Source organism: Melospiza georgiana, chromosome 27, assembly GCF_028018845.1.
Source record: "Melospiza georgiana isolate bMelGeo1 chromosome 27, bMelGeo1.pri, whole genome shotgun sequence".
NCBI lineage: Eukaryota > Metazoa > Chordata > Aves > Passeriformes > Passerellidae > Melospiza > Melospiza georgiana.
Window position 1 is genome coordinate 5,069,507 of NC_080456.1, and position 19,157 is coordinate 5,088,663.

General features: G+C 53.7%; 2 protein-coding genes across 4 annotated transcripts in view; one reads left to right on the forward strand and one right to left on the reverse strand.

The window, feature by feature from the left end:
• Window positions 1-714: 714 nt before the first annotated feature.
• On the forward strand, window positions 715-14,583 carry MCAM (melanoma cell adhesion molecule). 3 transcript variants are annotated; one of them, XR_009115620.1, is made up of 16 exons: window positions 715-788; window positions 4,321-4,448; window positions 4,553-4,766; window positions 5,032-5,102; window positions 5,179-5,266; window positions 6,535-6,714; window positions 6,795-6,922; window positions 7,427-7,586; window positions 7,677-7,798; window positions 8,055-8,193; window positions 8,749-8,870; window positions 8,950-9,088; window positions 9,718-9,862; window positions 10,585-10,702; window positions 11,306-11,623; window positions 14,499-14,583. XR_009115620.1 is itself a non-coding variant. In XM_058041168.1 (15 exons), exons 1-15 carry the CDS (start codon window positions 722-724, stop codon window positions 11,333-11,335), a joined length of 1,851 nt encoding a protein of 616 aa, XP_057897151.1. In that variant the 5' UTR covers window positions 715-721; the 3' UTR covers window positions 11,336-12,485. The 3 variants fall into 3 exon arrangements, 2 of the variants coding, with proteins under 2 accessions (XP_057897151.1, XP_057897153.1); XM_058041168.1 differs by lacking the exon at window positions 14,499-14,583 and having other exon boundaries at window positions 11,306-12,485; XM_058041170.1 differs by lacking the exons at window positions 10,585-10,702; window positions 14,499-14,583 and having other exon boundaries at window positions 11,306-12,485.
• Window positions 14,433-19,157, reverse strand: part of CBL (Cbl proto-oncogene) — a 37,869-nt gene continuing 33,144 nt past the window's right edge. The window contains exon 16 of the mRNA XM_058041167.1: window positions 14,433-18,941. Within this exon, the coding sequence (XP_057897150.1) occupies window positions 18,661-18,941 (281 nt within the window). The 3' untranslated portion in view covers window positions 14,433-18,660. The remainder of the gene's footprint in view (window positions 18,942-19,157) is intronic.

The window sequence follows — 19,157 nt, forward strand, 5'->3', positions numbered from 1 at the left end:
GGCTGGGGGACACCGAGGCCCAGCAGGGCTGGGGTGACGACCCTGCGGACCCTGGGGACCCGCTGGACACGAGCGTGCTCCGCCCCAGCCCGAACTGCCCCAGGTGTCCTTTGCAGCCCGCACAATGACAAAGAGCGTTCTGCCGGCCTGTTTTGAGTCTGTGCTTGTTTGGCGTGGGTTCAAAGGTGATCCCCCGGCTGTGCCGAGCTCTAGGGCACTGTGGGGCTGGGCAGGGCAGTAGGTCACTTGTGATTATCGCCACTGCTACCTGCACATTGCACTCAGGGACTGCCGCGCCGCCGGCATTCCCCAAACACTCTGAACAACACATCCCACGCCTCGGCCCCCTTCTCTGGGTCTGCGAGCGATTCCTCCTCCAGCGCCCGGCTGTCTGCCTGCCTCAGCCCGTGCACGCCCGGACAGGCAGGAGCTGGCAGCTCTGCGAGCCCCTCGGGCGGAGCTGGGGCGGGGGCCGTGCCGGGCCGTGCCGTGCCGTGCCGGGGGCCGGACTCAGCTCTGCCCGCCGCCGTGCGGGGCCGGACACCGCTCTGCGGGGCTGGGCGGCGACGGCGCCCTCCCGGCTGCTGCTGGGGGTGATAAGTGGCTGCGGGCGGTGGGCAGGCACCGCTCCTTCCTCCTCCTCCTCCTCCTCTCCACCTCCTCCTCCTCCGCCTGACGTCAGCCCGCGGCCCCGCTCAGTCTCGGGCTGCCGGCGGCGGGCATGGCTGGGGGGCGGCGGCCGGCGGGGCTCGCCCTGGGCTGGGGCTGCTGCCTCCTGCTCTGCTGCGGTGAGTGGCTGCGGGAAGGGCCGGGCGCTGCGGGGCCGGCTGCGGGGCGGGCGGGGCGCGCACCTGCGGAGCGCCCCGGGGTCCCGCGGAGCGCTGGCGGGGCTGTCCCCCGCCCCGCGGGACACGGGGCTGCGGCGGGGCTGCGTTTGCCGCTGGGCAGCTCCCGAGGTGGCGGCCGGAGCGGGGTCCCCGCGGAGCCGCGGCGGGGCCGGCGCCGGGAGCGCTGCGCCCCTCGGGCGGTGCCTGGCGCGGCTCCGGGAATGCTCGGATCGCGGGGTCGGGGCAGCGCAGGTGGGATCGGCCCTTGCCAGCGTGTGTCCCGCCCGGACGGCCCCGCGATCCGCGGTGGGGCGGGTCCGCGTGCCCCGTCCCGCTTTGGGGGCCCCTCTGCAGCCCCCCCGTGGCAGCGCAGGTTGAGGGGTGACCCACGTGCGTTCAGCGCGCACCGGGGGGAGCTGCTTGTTGTTAGGAAGCATCCACCCCTTTCCTTCTAAGGAGTTTTCCCCTGAGCGCTGTGTTTCTCTTGGCTTTTTTCGCGCTTTCTTTTTTTATCCACTTTCCAGTCCATTTTCACCCTCGGGGGGTGGCTGCGCTTCCTGCCCTGCCCCGCTCCGCGCATCCCGCCCTCCCCTCGCCGGGAGCGCTCCCGGTGCGCTGGGGCTCCCGGCCCGGCTAAGCGGAGGTGGCCCCGGCGCTGGGAACCTGCCCAGGCCGAGGTGTTGGACCCGAATCAGGCTCAGAGCGGGGTCTGGAGCGGGCTGCTCCCACCCCCGTCCCGTGCCGGGATCCCCTTCCCACAGCCCGTGCGCCGAGCCAGGAGTCTCTCAATGCTTGGCGGCCTCGGTGCGTTTGGAAGCCCAGACACGTGAAAGGCTTGATGCTTCCCAGAAGCACAAGGGGCCACGGCCAAGACATTCCCAGGCCAGCCTGCGCTGCTGGATCGGGGGGCTGAGCCCACCCCGGGGCTGCCTGGGCCGCCCCATCCCTTTGTGCCCCGCGGTGTGGCTGTTGGAGAGGTGTCTGTGTGCTGTCACCCCTCTGCGGGGTGGCGTTGAGAGTTTTGCCTCTCCTGCTGCACATGACAGGTCCTGACAGGGCGGTGGGGTTGGTTTGGGGTGCCAGGCGCTGGTCCCGGCCGCAGCAGAGCCCTGCTTCGTCCCCATCCCGGGCTGGGCGGAGGCTGCTGGTGTCGGGAGGTGTCGGGCACTGCTGGCGGTGCTGCTTCCTGCGGGGCTGGGGCTCTGCACCCTCTTTCTTCTCTCTGTGAAGAGCACAGGGCACGGGTGATGCTGTTTTGGGGCAGCCCGGCTGGTGGATCTGTGCAGAATAGGAGGGGTAGCATGTGTGGCTGTGCCGGCAGCAGGCGGGATCTGGCCGCAGCTGGTTTCCCTGAGAGGGGAACGCAAACCCACGGAAAGCTCAGGCGTGCCATGTGCGGCTCCAGAGCCCTGCGGTGCCTCTGCTCCGGGCCGGGGGCTCTGTGCAGCCGCGCTTCTCGCCTTCTCGCCGCACACCTCGGCTCTGCAGGAGGCTGGCGAGGGACTCTGCTGCTCCCCACCCCCTTCCCCTGCTCTAAAAGCAAATCTTTGTTCTTGCGGAGCCCTGGCTGCCGGCCGGCTGTCCGCCAGCCAGATGGAAAAGGCACGGGGGCTCTCCTTCCTCCTTCCCCGCTCGCTCCCTGCAGACGCCGCTCCACATCCCGAGGTCTCCGGCTGGAGCCGTGCCAGGCACTTGGGCTGGATGGGGCTCGGTGCTGCAGCTGGGCCGCTCCACGCGTGGCTGATGGATGTGCCCAGGTTCCAGCGCCGAACCTGCAGCTGTGCCGGGCACAAGGGAGGATGGCCAAGTCCTCAGAGCCTGCTGTGCCAGGCTGGCTGTGCCCAGCGCCTCTTTAGCCTGCCCACGCACATAGCAAAAGGTCTTGGAGCCGTAGAAGCGAGCCTTGTGTCGCCAGGCTTGTGGGGGACCTTGTGAGTGTCCCCTTGTGTCCCTCTTCCAGCCTGTCCCGGAGGAGGTGGGGAGCAATGAGCCCTCTCTCCATGCGGGGTGCGGGCTGCAGAGCCCGTGTCAGCCTCCTCAAGGGCAGTGGGTGGCTGGGAGGGCTGCGATCCTCATGCCAGCCCCGGATGCCAGCCATTCTCCAGCTGTGAGCTCATGGTTTCGGTTGCTCGCTGCCTGGTTGAGGGCTCTCATGCCGAGCGGGTCAGGGGGAGGGCCGGCTGCTCTCCAGGGGCTGCCTCTGCCTGGGGCCCTTGCCCGAGCTCTGAAAATGATGGAGAGGCAAAGTCTGGCCGGGCTGCCGGCAATCCCGAGTGCCAGGGCTCAGGGGAGGGCACACCCCAGCCCCAGGCTTGCCCAGTTGTGCAGGTGCCCTCCTGCAGCAGGCAGCCAGGTCGGGGCTGTGCAGGCGGGCAGTTCCTCCTGTGCAAAGTTGTCTTTTCTTTGTACTCTCAGCCAGTTTCCTGTCCCTGCTGCGTGCTTATCTCTGGGACTTTCACCTGTTTTTCCAGCACCTTCTTTGCCGTGCCGTGATTTGCCCATCTCCCTGTGCCAACGGCGCTACGCTGAGGGGATGGGCGAGGGCCAAGCCCTGGCTGTTGGGAGTCCTGAGGGGCTGGTCCTGCGTGTCGGGGCCTTTGCTGTGGCAGGAGGGCTCCTGGCTGTGTTTTGGCTTTGTGCCACCACGTACCCACTGCAAACAAAGAGCATTTTGTGGGCACGGCGCTGCCCTTTGAAGTCTCCCCATGGTGGTTGTTGCAGAGCGGGCGATATCAAGGGAGGTGTTGACACAGCTGCTTCCTCCAAGCCACTTGTCCCCAGCTCCCGTACCTGGGCTGGCTCTGTTGCTTGGGGACAGGCTGTTGTCCCCTCTGCAGGGCCGTGTGCCAGCCCAGGGCGTGCAGAGCCCCCTTTGCTTTGGCAGGGATGGCGGCAGTGACGCTCCCAGCCTTGCTGTGGTGCCCCCCTGGTCTCTGCTGTGCCCAACCCCTTGGGCAGCTGCTCCGTGCCCTGTCCTGGATCAATAGCCATTACCTTCCCATCCTCCCTGGAGCAGGGCCAGCAGCTCCATTACCGCTGTGGGTGGCTGGGCAGGGAGGAAGGTGGGCTGCAGGGATGGGCCCCGTGCCGTGGGTGGGCAGAGCAGCAGCCAGGGGAAGCCTTGGCGGGGCTGCAGGCATGGATGCTTTCACTGCTGGGGCAGCAGGGTCCGAGCTTGTAGGGGGACATGGGAGTGCCAAGGCCGTGGTGGTTGGGGACGTGCTGCCTCCCAACGGTGCACTGGGGACACAGCTGGTGGGGGCACGACATGCCATGTCCCCCCTTTGGGTACAGGATCGCTGGCCTGAGCACAAGGGCTCCCCGGGGATGCTGAAGGCAGTGAGCTCCTGGCTGTCACTCCTGCTGGGCAGGGACACAGTGTGCAGACCACAAGGCACAGATATTTTGGGGGATGGAGATGGGGACAGGCTGTGCTTGGACAGCCCATTATTCCCCATTATTCCTGCCCCTAAGAGCGAATTCTGTCCCACAGCTGCAGCCAGCAAGCTGGAGATCTCCATGCCACCTGAGGTGGAAGTGGAGCTGGGGGGCACAGCCAGGATCGAGTGCAACTTCTACATCCCTGAGAATGCCTCCTACACCTACATCGACTGGTTCTACGTGAGTGCTGGCCTGGGACAGCAGCTCTGGCTGCTGGGCTGGGGGGCAACCAGCCCAGGGCTTCCTGCAGGGCCCCCAGCCCAGCCCTGCCCCTCACCTTGCAGGTGGATCGCAGCAACAGGCAGGTGAGGCTGTACCACATCACGGCCAACGGCATCCTGGAGGATGACACCGACTACAGGAAGCGTCTGTCACTGGGGGAGGACAAGGCCCTGTCCCTCAGCGAGGTGACCCTGCAGGACCCCAAGGTCTTCATGTGCCAGGTTGGAGCTGGCAGCTACGGCATGGGCGAGAACAGCACCGAGCTCAGCGTCTACAGTGAGTGACTCTCCCTGGGCAGCTGCTCTGGGGGCTGGCGGGGATCCCACCCCAACCCAACCCTAACCCATCCCGACCCTAACCCAACCCATCCCAACCCTAACCCAACCCATCCCAACCCATCCCAACCCAACCCTAACCCATCCCGACCCTAACCCAACCCATCCCAACCCTAACCCAACCCAACCCACCCCGACCCTAACCCAACCCATCCCAACCCTAACCCAACCCATCCCTCCTAACGTGCGTGGGGTTCTCTTTCCAGAGCTCCCCACGACCCCCGAGATTAAGCCCTATGCAGGAGGCATCTCTGTGCACAGCAGTGACATCCCAGAGGTGAGGACGCACACAGGGGACGGCGAGGCTGCCTGCCAGCCCTGCCCTGGGCTCACGGCCGTCTCTGCCGCCACAGATTGCCAGGTGTGTGAGCAAAAACAGCCTGCCAGCTCCCAACATCACGTGGCACAAGAACGGGGAGCAGCTGCACGCCGGGGAGAACAGTGAGTGGGGATGGGGATGGGGACAGGCAGCCAGGCCAGCAGAGGGGCTGGGGGCTGCCTGGCAGCCAGGGAACCCCAGGGAGCCAATGGGGGAGTGGTGGTCCTAGGAGGAGGGAGGAGATGAGAAACTTGACTCTATGATTTATTATTTTGTGATCTTAAAGTTATTTTAAATCTCTTTTAATATATATATATATTAAAAATCACAATTATATATAAAAAAATATATATAATACAATTATATATATATAATATATATATATATATAATAATATATATAATGTATATATAATTATATATATATAATATACATATATATTATTAAAAATCACCATTTTTATTGTGATATATATAGATTAAAAGACATATTAAAAGAAAATGATCTGTTACAACTATACTAAAAGATATAGTATGTCTTTTGGTATATATATACTATATATATTATATATATATATATTATATATATGTAATCTATATTTATATATATATTTTATCTATATATATCTTCTAATATATAGATTAGAAGATATATATAGATAAAATATATATTAAAAGAAAATTATCTATTAAGACTATACTAAAAGATATATATAGATAAAATATATATGAAAAGAAAATTATCTATTAAGACTATACTAAAAGAATAAAAGAAAAGATTTCATTAGAAAGTTAGCAAGGAAAAGAAAATAATAAATACAAGAATAATATAATATAATATAATATAATATAATATAATATAATATAATATAATATAATATAATATAATATAATATAATATAGTATAATATAGTATAATATAGTATAATATAGTATAATATAGTATAATATAGTATAATATAGTATAGTATAATATAGTATAGTATAGTATATTATAATATAGTATAATATAGTATAGTATAATATAATATAATATAATGTAGTATAATATAGTATAATATAATATATAAAATATAATAAATAATATATAATATATAAATATAAAATAATAATAATAAATATAATAATAATAATAAATATAATAATAATAATAATAAATATAATAATAAAATCTTGTGACTGCTCACAGCCTCGACACAAGTGGCTGTCATTGCTCATGAAGTAAAAACAATTTCACATGCTGGGTAAACAATTCTCCAAATCACATTCCAAAGCAACAAAACACGGAGAAGCCAAAGCTCCTCAGCTTCCCAAGAGAAAAAAAACCCTAACAAAAAATGACTTTTCATGAAACGCATCTATGACAAGCCCTCGTCCCGTGTCACCCGCAGAGGTGCTGATGCCGTCGACGGTGATCCGCGAGTCCAGCGGGCTGTACACGGTGAGCAGTGCGCTGCTGGCGCCCGTCACGCGCGAGGACCGCCACTCCCGCTACCACTGCTCCGTGCACTACGTGCTGCGGGGCCAGCCGCGCGCCCTGGACTCGCCGCCCGTCCAGGTCAACGTCTTCTGTGAGTCCGGGGCCGGGGGGCCGCGCTGGGGCCCTGCGCTGGGGCTGCCGGGCGCTGACCCTGCCCGTCCCTGCGCCCAGACCCCTCCGAGAACCTGAATCTGAAGGTGATGCCGTCCTCGACGCTGGTGAAGGAAGGGGACAATGTGACGCTGGTCTGCGAGGCCGATGGGAACCCACCACCTGTCTTCAGCTTCTTTAAGAAAAACGTGAGGCTGGAGGGGCACCAGGGCACCAAACATCTCCTGGTTGCTCCTTGTGCCCTGCCCAGAGGGTCCTGGGGAGGGGATGCAGTGGCTGGGTTGGGAGGGGCCCTGTGTGGGATTAAGGACTCTGCTGTGACCATGTTCACAGGGGTCTGAGGATGAGGGAAGAGACAAGGATCTGACTCCATGTTTCAGAAGGCTTGATTTATTATTTTATGATATATATTATATTAAAACTATACTGAAAGAATAGAAGATTTCATCAGAAGGCTGGCTAAGAATAGAAAAAGAATGAATAACAAAGGCTTGTGACTGTGATTGGCCATTAATTAGAAACAACCCCATGAGACCAATCCCAGATGCACCTGTTGCATTCCACAGCAGCAGATAACCATTGTTTACATTTTGTTCCTGAGGCCTCTCAGCTTCTCACGAGGAAAACTCCCAAAGAAAAGATTTTTCATGAAAGATGTCTGTGACACTCTGCTCTGTGCCCGCTGTCTGCAGCTGGATGTGTGGCAGGACGTGACCTCGCTGGCAGAGCCCGACAGCGGCGTCCTGAGGCTGCACGACGTGAATAAAACCAGCAATGGCACGTACAGGTGCCAGTCCCTGGACCTGGATGACATGTCACAGATAGAGGAGGACGTGGATCTCGTTGTGAACTGTAAGAGAGAGGGGAATGGACCCTGTGCACCTCGTGGTGGGTGCTCTGTCCCTCCTGCTCACCCTGCCCTGCTCTCCATCTCTCTCGCAGACATTGAAGGGGTCCATGTGAAGATGGAGCCGTCCTCCACCCTTCGTGAAGGGGACAGTGTGATGCTGAGCTGTGATGCCTACAGCCCCGTGGGCCTGAAATACCAGTGGAGGGACGACAAGGTGAGTTAACATCCCAGTCCTGTCGGGCTCAGGCTCAGCCCGGGCTTTGCAGCTAATCAGGCAGAGTCAGGATCTTGCTCTGTCTCTCCTGAGAGGCCAGGGGGAGGATTCCCTCTTTCATGGACCTGCATTGTCCACCCCAACATTGTCACCTCCTGGCCAGGACTGCAGGGAGCTCCTGTGCTTGCAGGCTCCCTCACTGTGCTTTGGGACATGGGCACAGAGGGTCATTGCTGGGGACATTCCCTCCCAACAGGGCAAGAAGCTGGTGGAAGGGAACCAGCTCCTGGTGAAGAACGTCACCTTTGACAAGTCCAACACCTTCAGCTGCAAGGTGATGGCCCCGAGCGTGCCTGGGCTGGAGCAGAGCAAGAAAGTGTCTGTGGCTGTCGAGGGTAAGATGTGGCCTGGGTGCAGGGTGACCCCTGGGTGCCCAGCATCCATTCCATTGAGAGCTGTGGGTGCAGGGTGACCCCTGGGTGCAGGGTGACCCCTGGGTTTCCAGAACCCATTCTCTGGGAGCTGTGGATGCTGGGTGCCCCCTCCCTGCCCAGCACCCATTTTCCTGTGAGCTGTGGGTGCAGAGTGACCCCTGGGCACCCTGTACCCATTCCCTGGGAGCTGTGGGTGCTGATGTCCCCTGGGTGCCCAGCACCCATTTTCCTGTGAGCTGTGGGTGCAGAGTGACCCCTGCCCACCCTATACCCATGCCCTGGGAGCTGTGGGTGTGGGATGACCCCCTGGGTGCCCAGCACCCATTTTCCTATGAGCTGTGGGTGCAGGGTGAGCCCTGAGTGCAGAGTGACCCCTGGGTGCCCTGTAGCTGTCCCCTGGGAGTTGTGGGTGCCCTGTACTCATCCCCTGGGAGCTGTGGGTGCAGGGTGACCCCTGCCCGCCCTGTACCCGTGCCCTGGGGGCTGTGGGTGCTGATGTCCCCTGCCTGTCCCCAGACAAGCCGCGCATCGTGGCCATCAGCTCCCCGCTGTACGTGCGCCAGGACCAGGTGATCAACCTGACGTGCAAGGCCATCGCCTTCCCCCGGCCCACCATCCAGTGGAGCATCAACGGCACGGTGAGAGCCGGGAGGGGCCAGCCTGGCGTGCCCCAGGGGCTGCCCAGGCACTGAGCCCTGCCCTGCCTGCCCTGCCCAGGCCCACGAGTACGTGGACAACCGGCACGTCGCCAGCAACCTGACGGTGCGGGTGAGCCGCGAGCTGCTGCGGGCAGGAGCCATGTGCCACGTGTCCAACAGGCTGGGCTCCAGCGAGGAGCACATCCAGCTGCTGGTGGGTGAGTGTCAGGCCCTGCTCTCTGTCCCGGAGCCCCCCCCAGCAGTGTCAGCCCCCCCTGGTCCAGGCACTGGCTGTGCCGTCTGAGCTCGGTGTCTTTCCCTCCCTTCCTGCTCTTCCAGACGGTTCCATCAGGAAAGGTCAGTCTGCTGCTGGTGTCCATCAGGACATGGGTTATGCTCACCTCTAGGCTGGGGAGGGAGCTTGGGCTGCTGGCTCTGCACTGCTTCTCTTGCTGCTTGTCTCCCTGCCAAGCCAGGCGGGAGGCTGAGGCTCTGTCCCCAGCAGGGAAAGCTCCTGCTCGTCCTCAGCGAGGCCACCAAGTGCAGCTTCTTGCAGCCCAAACCTGCTGGGCAAGGAAGCAGAGGGGATTGGCCTGATGCCTTGCAGGAATTCCTGTTATCCACCCTCCTGTGGCACATGGGGCATGTGAGCTCAGAGCAGAATTTCTGCATTCCTACAGAAACTGCCCCAGCGGAGCATTTCTGTACTGAAATCTGCATCCCGCAGGCAGCTGGGGAAGCACTGGAGCTTCTTTGGGAGGAGGAGCCTTTTCCTAACACAGAAGGGAACCTGGAGGGTGTCGTGGTGGAACAGGCATTAATTTCTTCCTCTCCCTGTTGTGTTTAGACCAAAAGTCAACAGCAGAGAGCCAAGGGGTGATCATCGTGGCCATCATCGTGGCCATCCTCGTGGTGGCTGTGCTGGGCGCTGTCATCTACTTCCTGCACAAGAAAGGCAAGATCCCGTGTGGCCGTGCCGGGAAGCAGGACATGTAAGCACTGCCACCTGTCCCCAGGGGCCTGTGGGGCTGGGGGTGCCTGATATCACTCATGCTTCCCATCCCATCCCATCCCATCCCATCCCATCCCATCCCATCCCATCCCATCTCACCGCTCCTGCTCTCCCTGCCCGGGCGGGAGCGTGGCCTCGGGGGCTCTGCAGCTTTTCCAGCTTCCCACAGGGAGGAGACAGCAGAGTGGTAGAGCAGCCAAGGGCCCCCTTTGGGACAGCCCAAAGCTTTCTGTGAGCTGGAGTCTCTTTGGGGCAGCCCAAAGCTTTCTGTGAGCTGGACTCTCTTTGGAGCAGCCCAAAACTTTCTGTCAGCTGGAGTCTCTTTGGGGCAGCCCAAAGCTTTCTGTGAGCTGGACTCTCTTTGGGGCAGCCCAAAGCTTTCTGTGAGCTGGACTCTCTTTGGGGCAGCCCAAAGCTTTCTGTGAGCTGGACTCTCTTTGGGGCAGCCCAAAGCTTTCTGTGAGCTGGAGTCTCTTTGGGACAGCCCAAAGCTTTCTGTCAGCTGGACTCTCTTTGGGACAGCCCAAAGCTTTCTGTGAGCTGAACTGACTCTCTTTGGGACAGCCCAAAGCTTTCTGTCAGCTGGAGTCTCTTCGACCCCAGCGCTGTGGTCCCCTGAGATGGAGCCCCGGGGCTCGGCCAGCCACGCGCCCTCCTGGGTATCGCCAACGCGTCTCAAAAATTGTCACCTCCCTCCCCTAGCACAAAGCCAGAGGCCCGTAAAGACAAGATTGTAGTTGAAGTTAAGTCAGATAAACTTCCCGAAGAGGCGGGGCTCCTGCAGGGCGCCAACGGCGAGAGGAGAGCTGCAGCTGACCAGGTAGGACCGAGCTCGGCACCGCCCCAGGGCTGCACCGGGTAAAGCTTTGCTGCCCTCCCTGGCACTGCCCACCCTGCACGGGCTCCATCATCCATCAGCAGCACTCGGGGGGGATGTGGGAGGGAGGGGAGGGGACAGTTCTGGGCGGTGACAAAGCCGTGCCCTGCTTGGCTCTGCCCCCTCCGTGCAGCAGCAGCCAGGCTGCGCAGGGGAGAAGGAGCTAAAATAGAAAGATGTCTGGCCAGAAGTCAGAGCAGAGGCTGCAGGAGTGATTCCTCTGAGCCAGAGATCTTGGGATGAGTCTCTTGGGACATGTGAGTGCCCCTCACCTGGGATGGAGCAGCTTTTCAGTGTCACTGCTGGGCACCACAAGATGCAGCCGCTGAGCCCACTGTGGCTTTATTGCCTCGGGCCGGGAGGGAGCCCCTGCCTGGCTCTGCACAGCTCACACTCCCCTCCCCTGGGGCTGGGTGCCACCCTGGGGTGCCCCAGCTGTCCCCACCCTCTGTGTGTGTCACTGCCCCCCTGCAGCAGAGGGTTGGCTTTGTGTTCCTCCCTAACTTTGTGTTTTCCCCTCTCCCTTTCTCTTCTGGCGGAATGAAGAGCGAGAAATACATCGATCTGAGAAACTAGAGAGGAAACCTCCCAAGTGCTTTCTTCCTTCCAACCTTTCCTGCTCTTGGATTGCCTTCTCCCACCCCTGCTCCAGCCCCTGGGGAGCACGGCCAGAGAGCAGCGAGTGTCACCGTGCTGGGGACACCTCCCTGAGCCGCCTGGCCTCTACCTCAGCCCTGGGCTCGCAGGTGATGCCTTAGCAGCAAAGCTGGACTCGCTTTACTACTCCAGAGAAGCCACAGCAATATTAGGAAGAATTCTATCCCATTAATCCCTACTTGGTGGAAGGATTTGAGGCTCTTTCAGGTAATCTGTTCTGTACATGTTGTGGGAAGGTTTTGACACATTCTTTTTACCCTGACCTTGCTCAGAGAGGCTGGTGAAATTCAGTTTTTGGGGTGTCTGAGGCACCTTGGCTGTAGGGGGTGCAGGTTGGAGAGGGGAGTGGAAGGGGGCAGTGTTGGAGAGGTGTTTGCAGCTTCTGAGAGGGTTTGAGTGCTTGGCTTTGTCTTTGAAGCGTTCCTGGGTCAGTTTATCCCAGCGGTGCTGTGATCCCACAGGAGGAGAGGCCCTGGCAGAGCAAGGAAGGGGTGCCCATCTCCAGAAAGGTTTGGGGGTGTCTGTTTGGAGCCGTGCTGACCCGAGGGCAGGGCTCTCTCTCCCCTCTGGGTTTGGTTCATTGCAGGAGCCAGAGCTCCCCCAGGTTTCAGCTCAATATTGGCCAGGGCCAGCCAGCGACGTCTCTCAGGGTTTTTTGTGCTCAGCCATTGCCAGCCCCAGGTCAAACTCCTCTCTGTGCCTCACTGCCACCTCTGGCTCCACGAGGAGAGGAGGAGCAGGGCAAGAACCTTCCATGAGCTTCTGTGGCACCTGCCCTGCCTCACCCCAGCGGGCTCAGCCCCTCCTGCCCCTCAGTGCCCTCCCCTGAGCTCTGCTGCCCACACGGCTTCGTCCCCTGCCCCGCACAGGGGCCCTGTGCCCGCCTGCTCCACGTGGTGTCCGAGCAAAAGCTTTGGTTTATATATATTTCTGTTGGATTGTGTGTACATTTCCAGGAGTTTTATTTCTCTTTTTTTTTTTTTTTTTTTTTATTATTTTGGTTGTCCAATACTTGTAAGGTTTTTTTTTTTTTTTATATATATATGTGAAAATAAAGTACGGATTCAAAGCTGAGTGGTGGAGTTTGTTCCCACAGGCAGAAGGGTGGGAAGGGCATTCCACACTCCCATGGAGGTTCCAACAGGATTCATTTATGCCCCTCTGGCTGCTAATAATACACTAATTACTATTAATTATCTCTCCATTAATAAATTACTATTAATAAATCTCTCAATTCTAATAATAATAAAAATATATTTATATTTATAATATAATAAAATAACAATAAATTTAAAAAATAAAAAATTTATAATAATTATAAAAATATATGTATATTTATAATATAATAAAATAACAATAAATTAAAAATAAAAAATTTATAATAATTATAAAAATATATTTATATTTATAATATAATAAAATAACAATAAATTTAAAAATTATAATAATTATAAAAATATATTTATATTTATAATATAATAAAATAACAATACATTTAAATATAATAACAAAAATTATAATAATAAAAATAAAGTAATAATAAATATACTGTAATAAAAATTTTAAAATTTCATAATCTTAGTTTTAGGCTGCAATAGGTGATTATACCACTAGATCTTAAAAAATAATATTGTCAATAAAATTTACTGTTAGAATTTATTGATCGTTTAATTAACAGCTGATACCAATACTGTAGATGTTAATGCATACAGGAGATGGTAATAAACACTAATAAACTAACACTGGTAATTAATAAAAAACATTAATAAAGCTAATAACTACCCTGAGAGGACAGAGGGCACATGAGGGTGACACCAAACTGTCCCTCCTCCTTTGAATTAATAATAATTAATTTCTGTATCCTCATCTGAGCCCTTGATAATTATTGGGGACTCAAATGACCTAAAGTAACCCCTATGACCTAAAGTAACCCCAATGAAGACCTCAAATGACCTCAGACGACCCCAATGACCTCAGGTAACCCCGATCATGACCTCAAATGACCCCAATGACCTCAAGTAACCCCGATCGGGGCCTCAAATGACCTAAAGTAACCCCGACTAGGGTCTGAAATGACCTAAAGTAACCCCTGGAAAACCAAAAAATTCTCAAATGACCTAAAGTAACCCCTGTGACCTCAAATGACCCCTATGACCTGAAGTAACCCCAAATTTGACCTCAATTGACCCCAATGACCTAAAGTAACCCCAAATTTGACCTCGATTGACCCCAATGACCACAAGTAACCCCAAATATAGACTCAAATTAGTCCAAGTAACCTCAGATCTTCATTTCAGCCCAACTGCCCTCATTTCAGCCCTCAGTGCCTTCTGTGAGAGGTTTTTTTTCCAAGTTTTTCCAGGTCACCCTCCCTGACCCCCCTGAGGGTTCCCCTGTGACCTCAGTGTCCCCCTTTGTCCCCTGGTGTCCCCTGGCCCAGTGGGTCCCCGTTTGTTCCATGTCTGGGCCCCTCTGGAATGTTGGAGTGTGGCAGAACCCGGATTTCTTACATCAATTTTGTATGTAAAATATTCATATATTGATAGATATGAATAGATATCAATGACTATTCAATTAATGGATTCAAATATATATAATTATTTTCCTATTTTCATTAATAATACACTCTAATAACCCTATTCTAGGATTGTAATTCATATATATATATTTCTAGAACTGTGTGAGATATCAATTTTTTTATTTCTATAATTTCCATGCAATAACTTGAAAATCTGCAGAATATTCCCTTGGATTCTCTTCCTGGGTGGTAACTTCATGTTCTTCTTCATCCTGATGGTTAGAGCCTTTATTCATTGAATCTCTCAGAATATATTTAATTATTATAATCTTTATATAAATCTTTCCTGGCCAGAATATAAATCTGAATTTACCAGATAATTGTGGTGATAATGATAAAATAACTCCAGAGTCAGTCTGCAAAGGATCCAGGAGATAGAAATCCTAAAATTTTCTTTTTCCAGCATTTACAGAAGCACCACAACACACACACACCATCTGCTACAACAAAGGAAATTTTATTTAAAAATAAAACTTTGTTTTGTTTTCTTTCTTACTGACACAGGTGAATGAAATTCCAAACAAAGAAGCTCTTAGTGGGCAGCATACAAGGATGGAAACAATTAATAAATAACATTAGTATAACCTCTAAACATTAACAATGCATCTGCAAACAAAATGAGGACTTTAAACCAAGTGAACCTTAAAGCTCAGCTACTCTCTGTAAGAATATTTACCTTCTGTTTTTCCTTATTCTTTACAGATCTGAAAGGATTAAATACTGCTATTATAATTTTATATTAATGACACTATTATACTTTTTTTTTTAAAATATCTCGTGAAAATCTCAACATTTTTTAACACTGATATTTTACAAATTGGTATTTGTCATCCATGAGGAAGAACAACAGTAACAGCAGTTCTTCCTCCACTGGGAATTTCAAACAAAAAAGATTTCTAGGAGGAACTTTAAAAATAAATGTCCTTATTCCCCACTAATCTTTAAAGTGGCACCTCTGAGAAGGTGCCCTGGGAGTTGCATTTTTTCTTGCTCAACTGAAAAAAAATAAAATAAAATAAAACGAACAAAAACCCCAACAAACCAATCAATCAAACCACATTTACAGCAAGGAGCCTGCCTCAGGATGAGCTCCAGAAATGTCACCAGTCTGGTGCAGGAGCCACATGCTGGGCCCTGGGAGGGCTGGGGGTAAGGACATGCACAAAAAATGGGGGAAATTTGGGATTCCTGATGGGCTCTGGATGCAGGAAATCACCTGGGAACTGCTCAGGGGGCACCTCCAGCTTCTCACAGCTCCTTTGGGAGTGTCCCCACTCCTTTGGGAATGTCCTCTGCTCCTTTTGGGAGTGTTCTCTGCTCCTTTGGGAGTGTCCCCACTCCTCTGGGAGCGTTCTCTGCTCCTTTTGGGAGAGTTCTCTACTCCTCTGAGAATGTTTCCCACTCCTTTGGGAGTGTTCCTCACTCTTTTGGGAGAGTTCATTCCTTTGGGAGTGTTCCCCACGCTTCTGGGAGTGTTCCTCACTCTTTTTGAGAGTGTTTCCCCCTCCTTTTGGGAGTGTTCCCCACTCTTGATGGGAGTGTTCCCCACTCTTGATGGGAGTGTTCCCCACTCTTTTTGAGAATATTTCCCCCTCTTTTTGGGAGTGTTCCCCACTCTTTTTGAGAGTATTTCCCACTCTTTTTGGGAGAGTTCCCCACTCCTTTTGAGAGTGCTCCCCACTCCTTTTAGGGACAGCTGCAGGACACCCCCAGCATTTTTGAGCTCACCCCACGATCCTGACCTGGCCCCCAGCTCGGCACAGCACCAGTCCAGACACAGAAGCTCCACGGCTGAAATGCTACAAAACACAGTGTCAGAGTCCAAGTGAGCACTGCCCATCCCTCCTGCTCCTCTCTGCACCCTTCCCAAAGCAGTTTGGTGCTGCTTGCCCAGCTCTGCTCGTTTCCCCTCAGGGGTGGATCCTCAGATCCAGCCTGGCCACGCAGCATCCCCTTAAGAAAGGCACTAGACATTTGGGTTGGTTTTCCTTTTTAAAGTAGCATCAGAAAGGTAATTTTCTTAAGAATAAAGAATGGGGAGGTGAAAGGAAAGAAGAGTAATCAATCTTGGGCTTAGAAAGAACAAGAGAAATCCACTGGGCAGTGCCTGGATCGAGCTGGCAGAGCACAGCCACAAGACATGGCCAGGACTCTGCTGCCCTCAGTGGAATCAGCAAATTCTTAACGTGTCTAAGGAAGAAAAGGCAAGACTTAAGTTTCTTAAATCAGTTTGAGACATAAACAAGTGCACAGAAAGGACACATGCAGAGAAATGAGCACTACATGCCACAAAGATTGCTCTCTCTTATTTCTAACACCCAGAACAACACCCACAGGAACATCTCTTGGCACATAGACCCCAAAGACAGGCCTGGATCAGCTCTGCCAAGCAGGATTTCATGGAAATTACAGCCAGCCTGCCCTGAGGGGCTGGGAGGGCACAGGGAATCACTGGTGCCACACACACTGGGCAGGGCAGGAGTTAAGGCTTTGGAGCTGGCTGGGTCAGCCTGGCTCAGCCAAGCAGGAGTCACACTGAGCTCACACAGCAGGACAGACACCCAACGGCTCCAAACCAACACAGAGCCCAGTGGGAGTGTGGAAAACAGGGAAATAAACCCCTCACCAAAGGGTTTGCACCTGGATCTGCAGGACAAGGGACTGTGTGGCTGCTCAGGCTGCCCAGTGTGACACAACAGCCATGGCTGTCCCCTGCTGTCCCCTCGCTGGCCTTGCCCCTGCACACACATCCCACAGGGAGCAGGGCTGGCAGCCCTGGCAGCTGCACTGGGGGCACAGGAGGAAGAGCAGCTCTTCCTCCCCTCCTTCCTCCCCCAGGCACTGAGCCCAGGGCTGTGCCCGAGCCCTGCAGGGCACCCTGCCCATGCCAGACCTGGCAAGTGCCAGCCCTGAGCCCAAACCAGCCAAAGGTGGGGACAGGGAGCATGGAAGGAGATCTCCCCATGCTGTCTGAGTGTTTTCTCCTCTACAGAGAGGAGAGGAGTAAAGAGAGACACCTCAGCCTGCCTGGAGGCCCCTGCAGCAATTCAGAAAGCTTTAGGTCTAGAGAGAAACCTCAGCTTGAATCAAAATCCACTTTCTGCTCTGCTAACACCGCTCATGAAGCCTCCCTGCCACTGCAGCCATCTGGCCCAGCCCCTGGATTCCTCAAAAGGCCAGACTGCACCCCAGTGCCAGAAGCACTCCAGCAATATTCCACTGCAGCCCTTAGCCCAGTGGCCTCTGCTGACCTCAGGGAGGTGCAAATAATGCTGGACATGCTCCAAAGGCCAAGAGCCTCTCAGGCTGACAGGCTGTGATCTGTCCGTGCCTCCTGGATCTAAATCTTCTCTAAAGGAACCATCCACTCCTCTAATAAGAACAGAGTTAAGTAGCTGAGTAGGCAAGTCAGGTTTTTCCAATGCAACAGCTGAGTTCTGACCTTTAAAACCATGTGATCACTTCACAAATACAGAATTTTTTCCCCAGGCCTGCTTTAACACCAGACCTGGCAATACTTTAGAGAAATGGAAATGGAAAGGAGAGCCCCCATGCTGTTTGGACAGCCATGCAGAGAACTGCTGCACTTCTGGGACTGCAAAGCAGGTGAAATTCCAACAAACACATCAGCTGCATCTACCAATTCCACAAAACACCCCGGCACGACGACGGCTCCTGCAAAAGCTCTCTGGAAGAATGTGTGTGAAGGCCACTGGTCTGCAACAGCCACCATGCAATGAAGATAAATAAAACATCCTATTCACCAGGTGCAACATTCCTAGGGAAGAGCAATGGGAGTGTCCAGTGACGGCTGCTCCAGCCCAGCAGGGCCATAAATTAAATTTGAGCACTGAAGCACAAAATGCTCAAGGCTAAGAGAGGAGAAGCAGCAGCCCCAGTTCTTTGCTCTTGCTCAAATTCTTTCTCCCCTCTCCCAGCCCTCAAAACCACACCAAGTTCCTCCAGCTGCTGGAATCTGGTGCTGCCAGTGCAAGAGCACACACACGAGAGAGAAATCAACTGGATCAAAATCCCTGACAGAAATTCATCCTGCTATCTCCAGGCAGCAAGGGAGGACTGGAGTCAGAAGCAATAACTGCTATTGTTACAGGCAAGAGGGACACACCACGGCCAACAGGAAGCAATCAAAGGATCCTTCCAAGGTCTCCTATAAATTCCCAGCAGAAAGTGACCTCCCAGCTTCTCTAAAAAGCCTGAGCCAGACACACAGCAGCGAACAGATCCAAACCTAGTACCATGAACCACAGGACACACCACACCGACCTCGAGACTTTGTTTCTCTGAGCATCCACTTAAAATTCACAGCACAAAACAACTCCCCCAGCCTCCAGGGCACGGGCTCGGGGATCCCTTGTCACGATACCTTTCTCTAGCAACACCCTGGAAATAAATCTGTTCTCTCAGACAAGAGGTAGGGGTAAAGGACTCCAAGACATACACTGTATAAAACACCGCTCCGCTCCGCTCCATCGCACTGCTTTGAAATCTGGAACCACGAAAACCTGATAACTGATTCTCTTCAAGAGGCAGGACTGACCTCAGCACGAAGTCTCTAAAGGAACCCCCTTCCCCTTTGGTGCACAGCTGGGCAGCAGCTGCCCAGGCAGTTGGTCCACAGCAGCTCAGGTGTGGAGGTGCCCGTGTGCTATGTGGCCACGTGCGCCGGGGAGGAGATGGACACGAACTCCCGCAGAATATTCTTGGCCATCTCAATATTGTTATGTGCAATGACCAGAGCTTTCTGAATGTCCTGATATGAGTAGCCTTGGCTCATGAGGTTCTCGATCTCGCTGGAGAGGTGCAGGGAGGAGCTGGCCCCGCTGCTGGCTCCTCCTGCCTGGCAGCTCCCGGCCTTGCGCTCCGAGTTTATCCGCCGGGGCAGCGGCTTCGGCGGCCGCTCGGGGACCTGGGAGCCGTCTGAGAAACCTGGCAGGAGAAACAAGTGCATCACTTCAACGCAGAGATGTGGAAAGTTTGCTTGGAACGAAGCTGAGATGACAGCAGGGAGATAAATGGCACTTCAAAAAGCTGTTACTGAGCTCTGCTGCTTTCTCCAGCCCTTTTATCTCCTTCCCAAGCTGCTCAGCTTCCCCACCTGGGTGCAAAAACAGCTGGGGAGGTTTTGCTTAATTAGCAAGGCTC

What these genes read in the sequence shown, in the direction of transcription:
- MCAM (XM_058041168.1), top strand. Translation starts at nt 722, where the DNA reads ATGGCTGGGGGGCGGCGGCCGGCGGGGCTCGCCCTGGGCTGGGGCTGC. An exon ending in AGTGGAGCATCAACGGCACG is followed by an intron (nt 8,871 to 8,949) that starts GTGAGAGCCGGG and finishes TGCCCTGCCCAG; the next exon opens with GCCCACGAGTACGTGGACAA. An exon ending in CGTGCCGGGAAGCAGGACAT is followed by an intron (nt 9,863 to 10,584) that starts GTAAGCACTGCC and finishes TCCCTCCCCTAG; the next exon opens with CACAAAGCCAGAGGCCCGTA.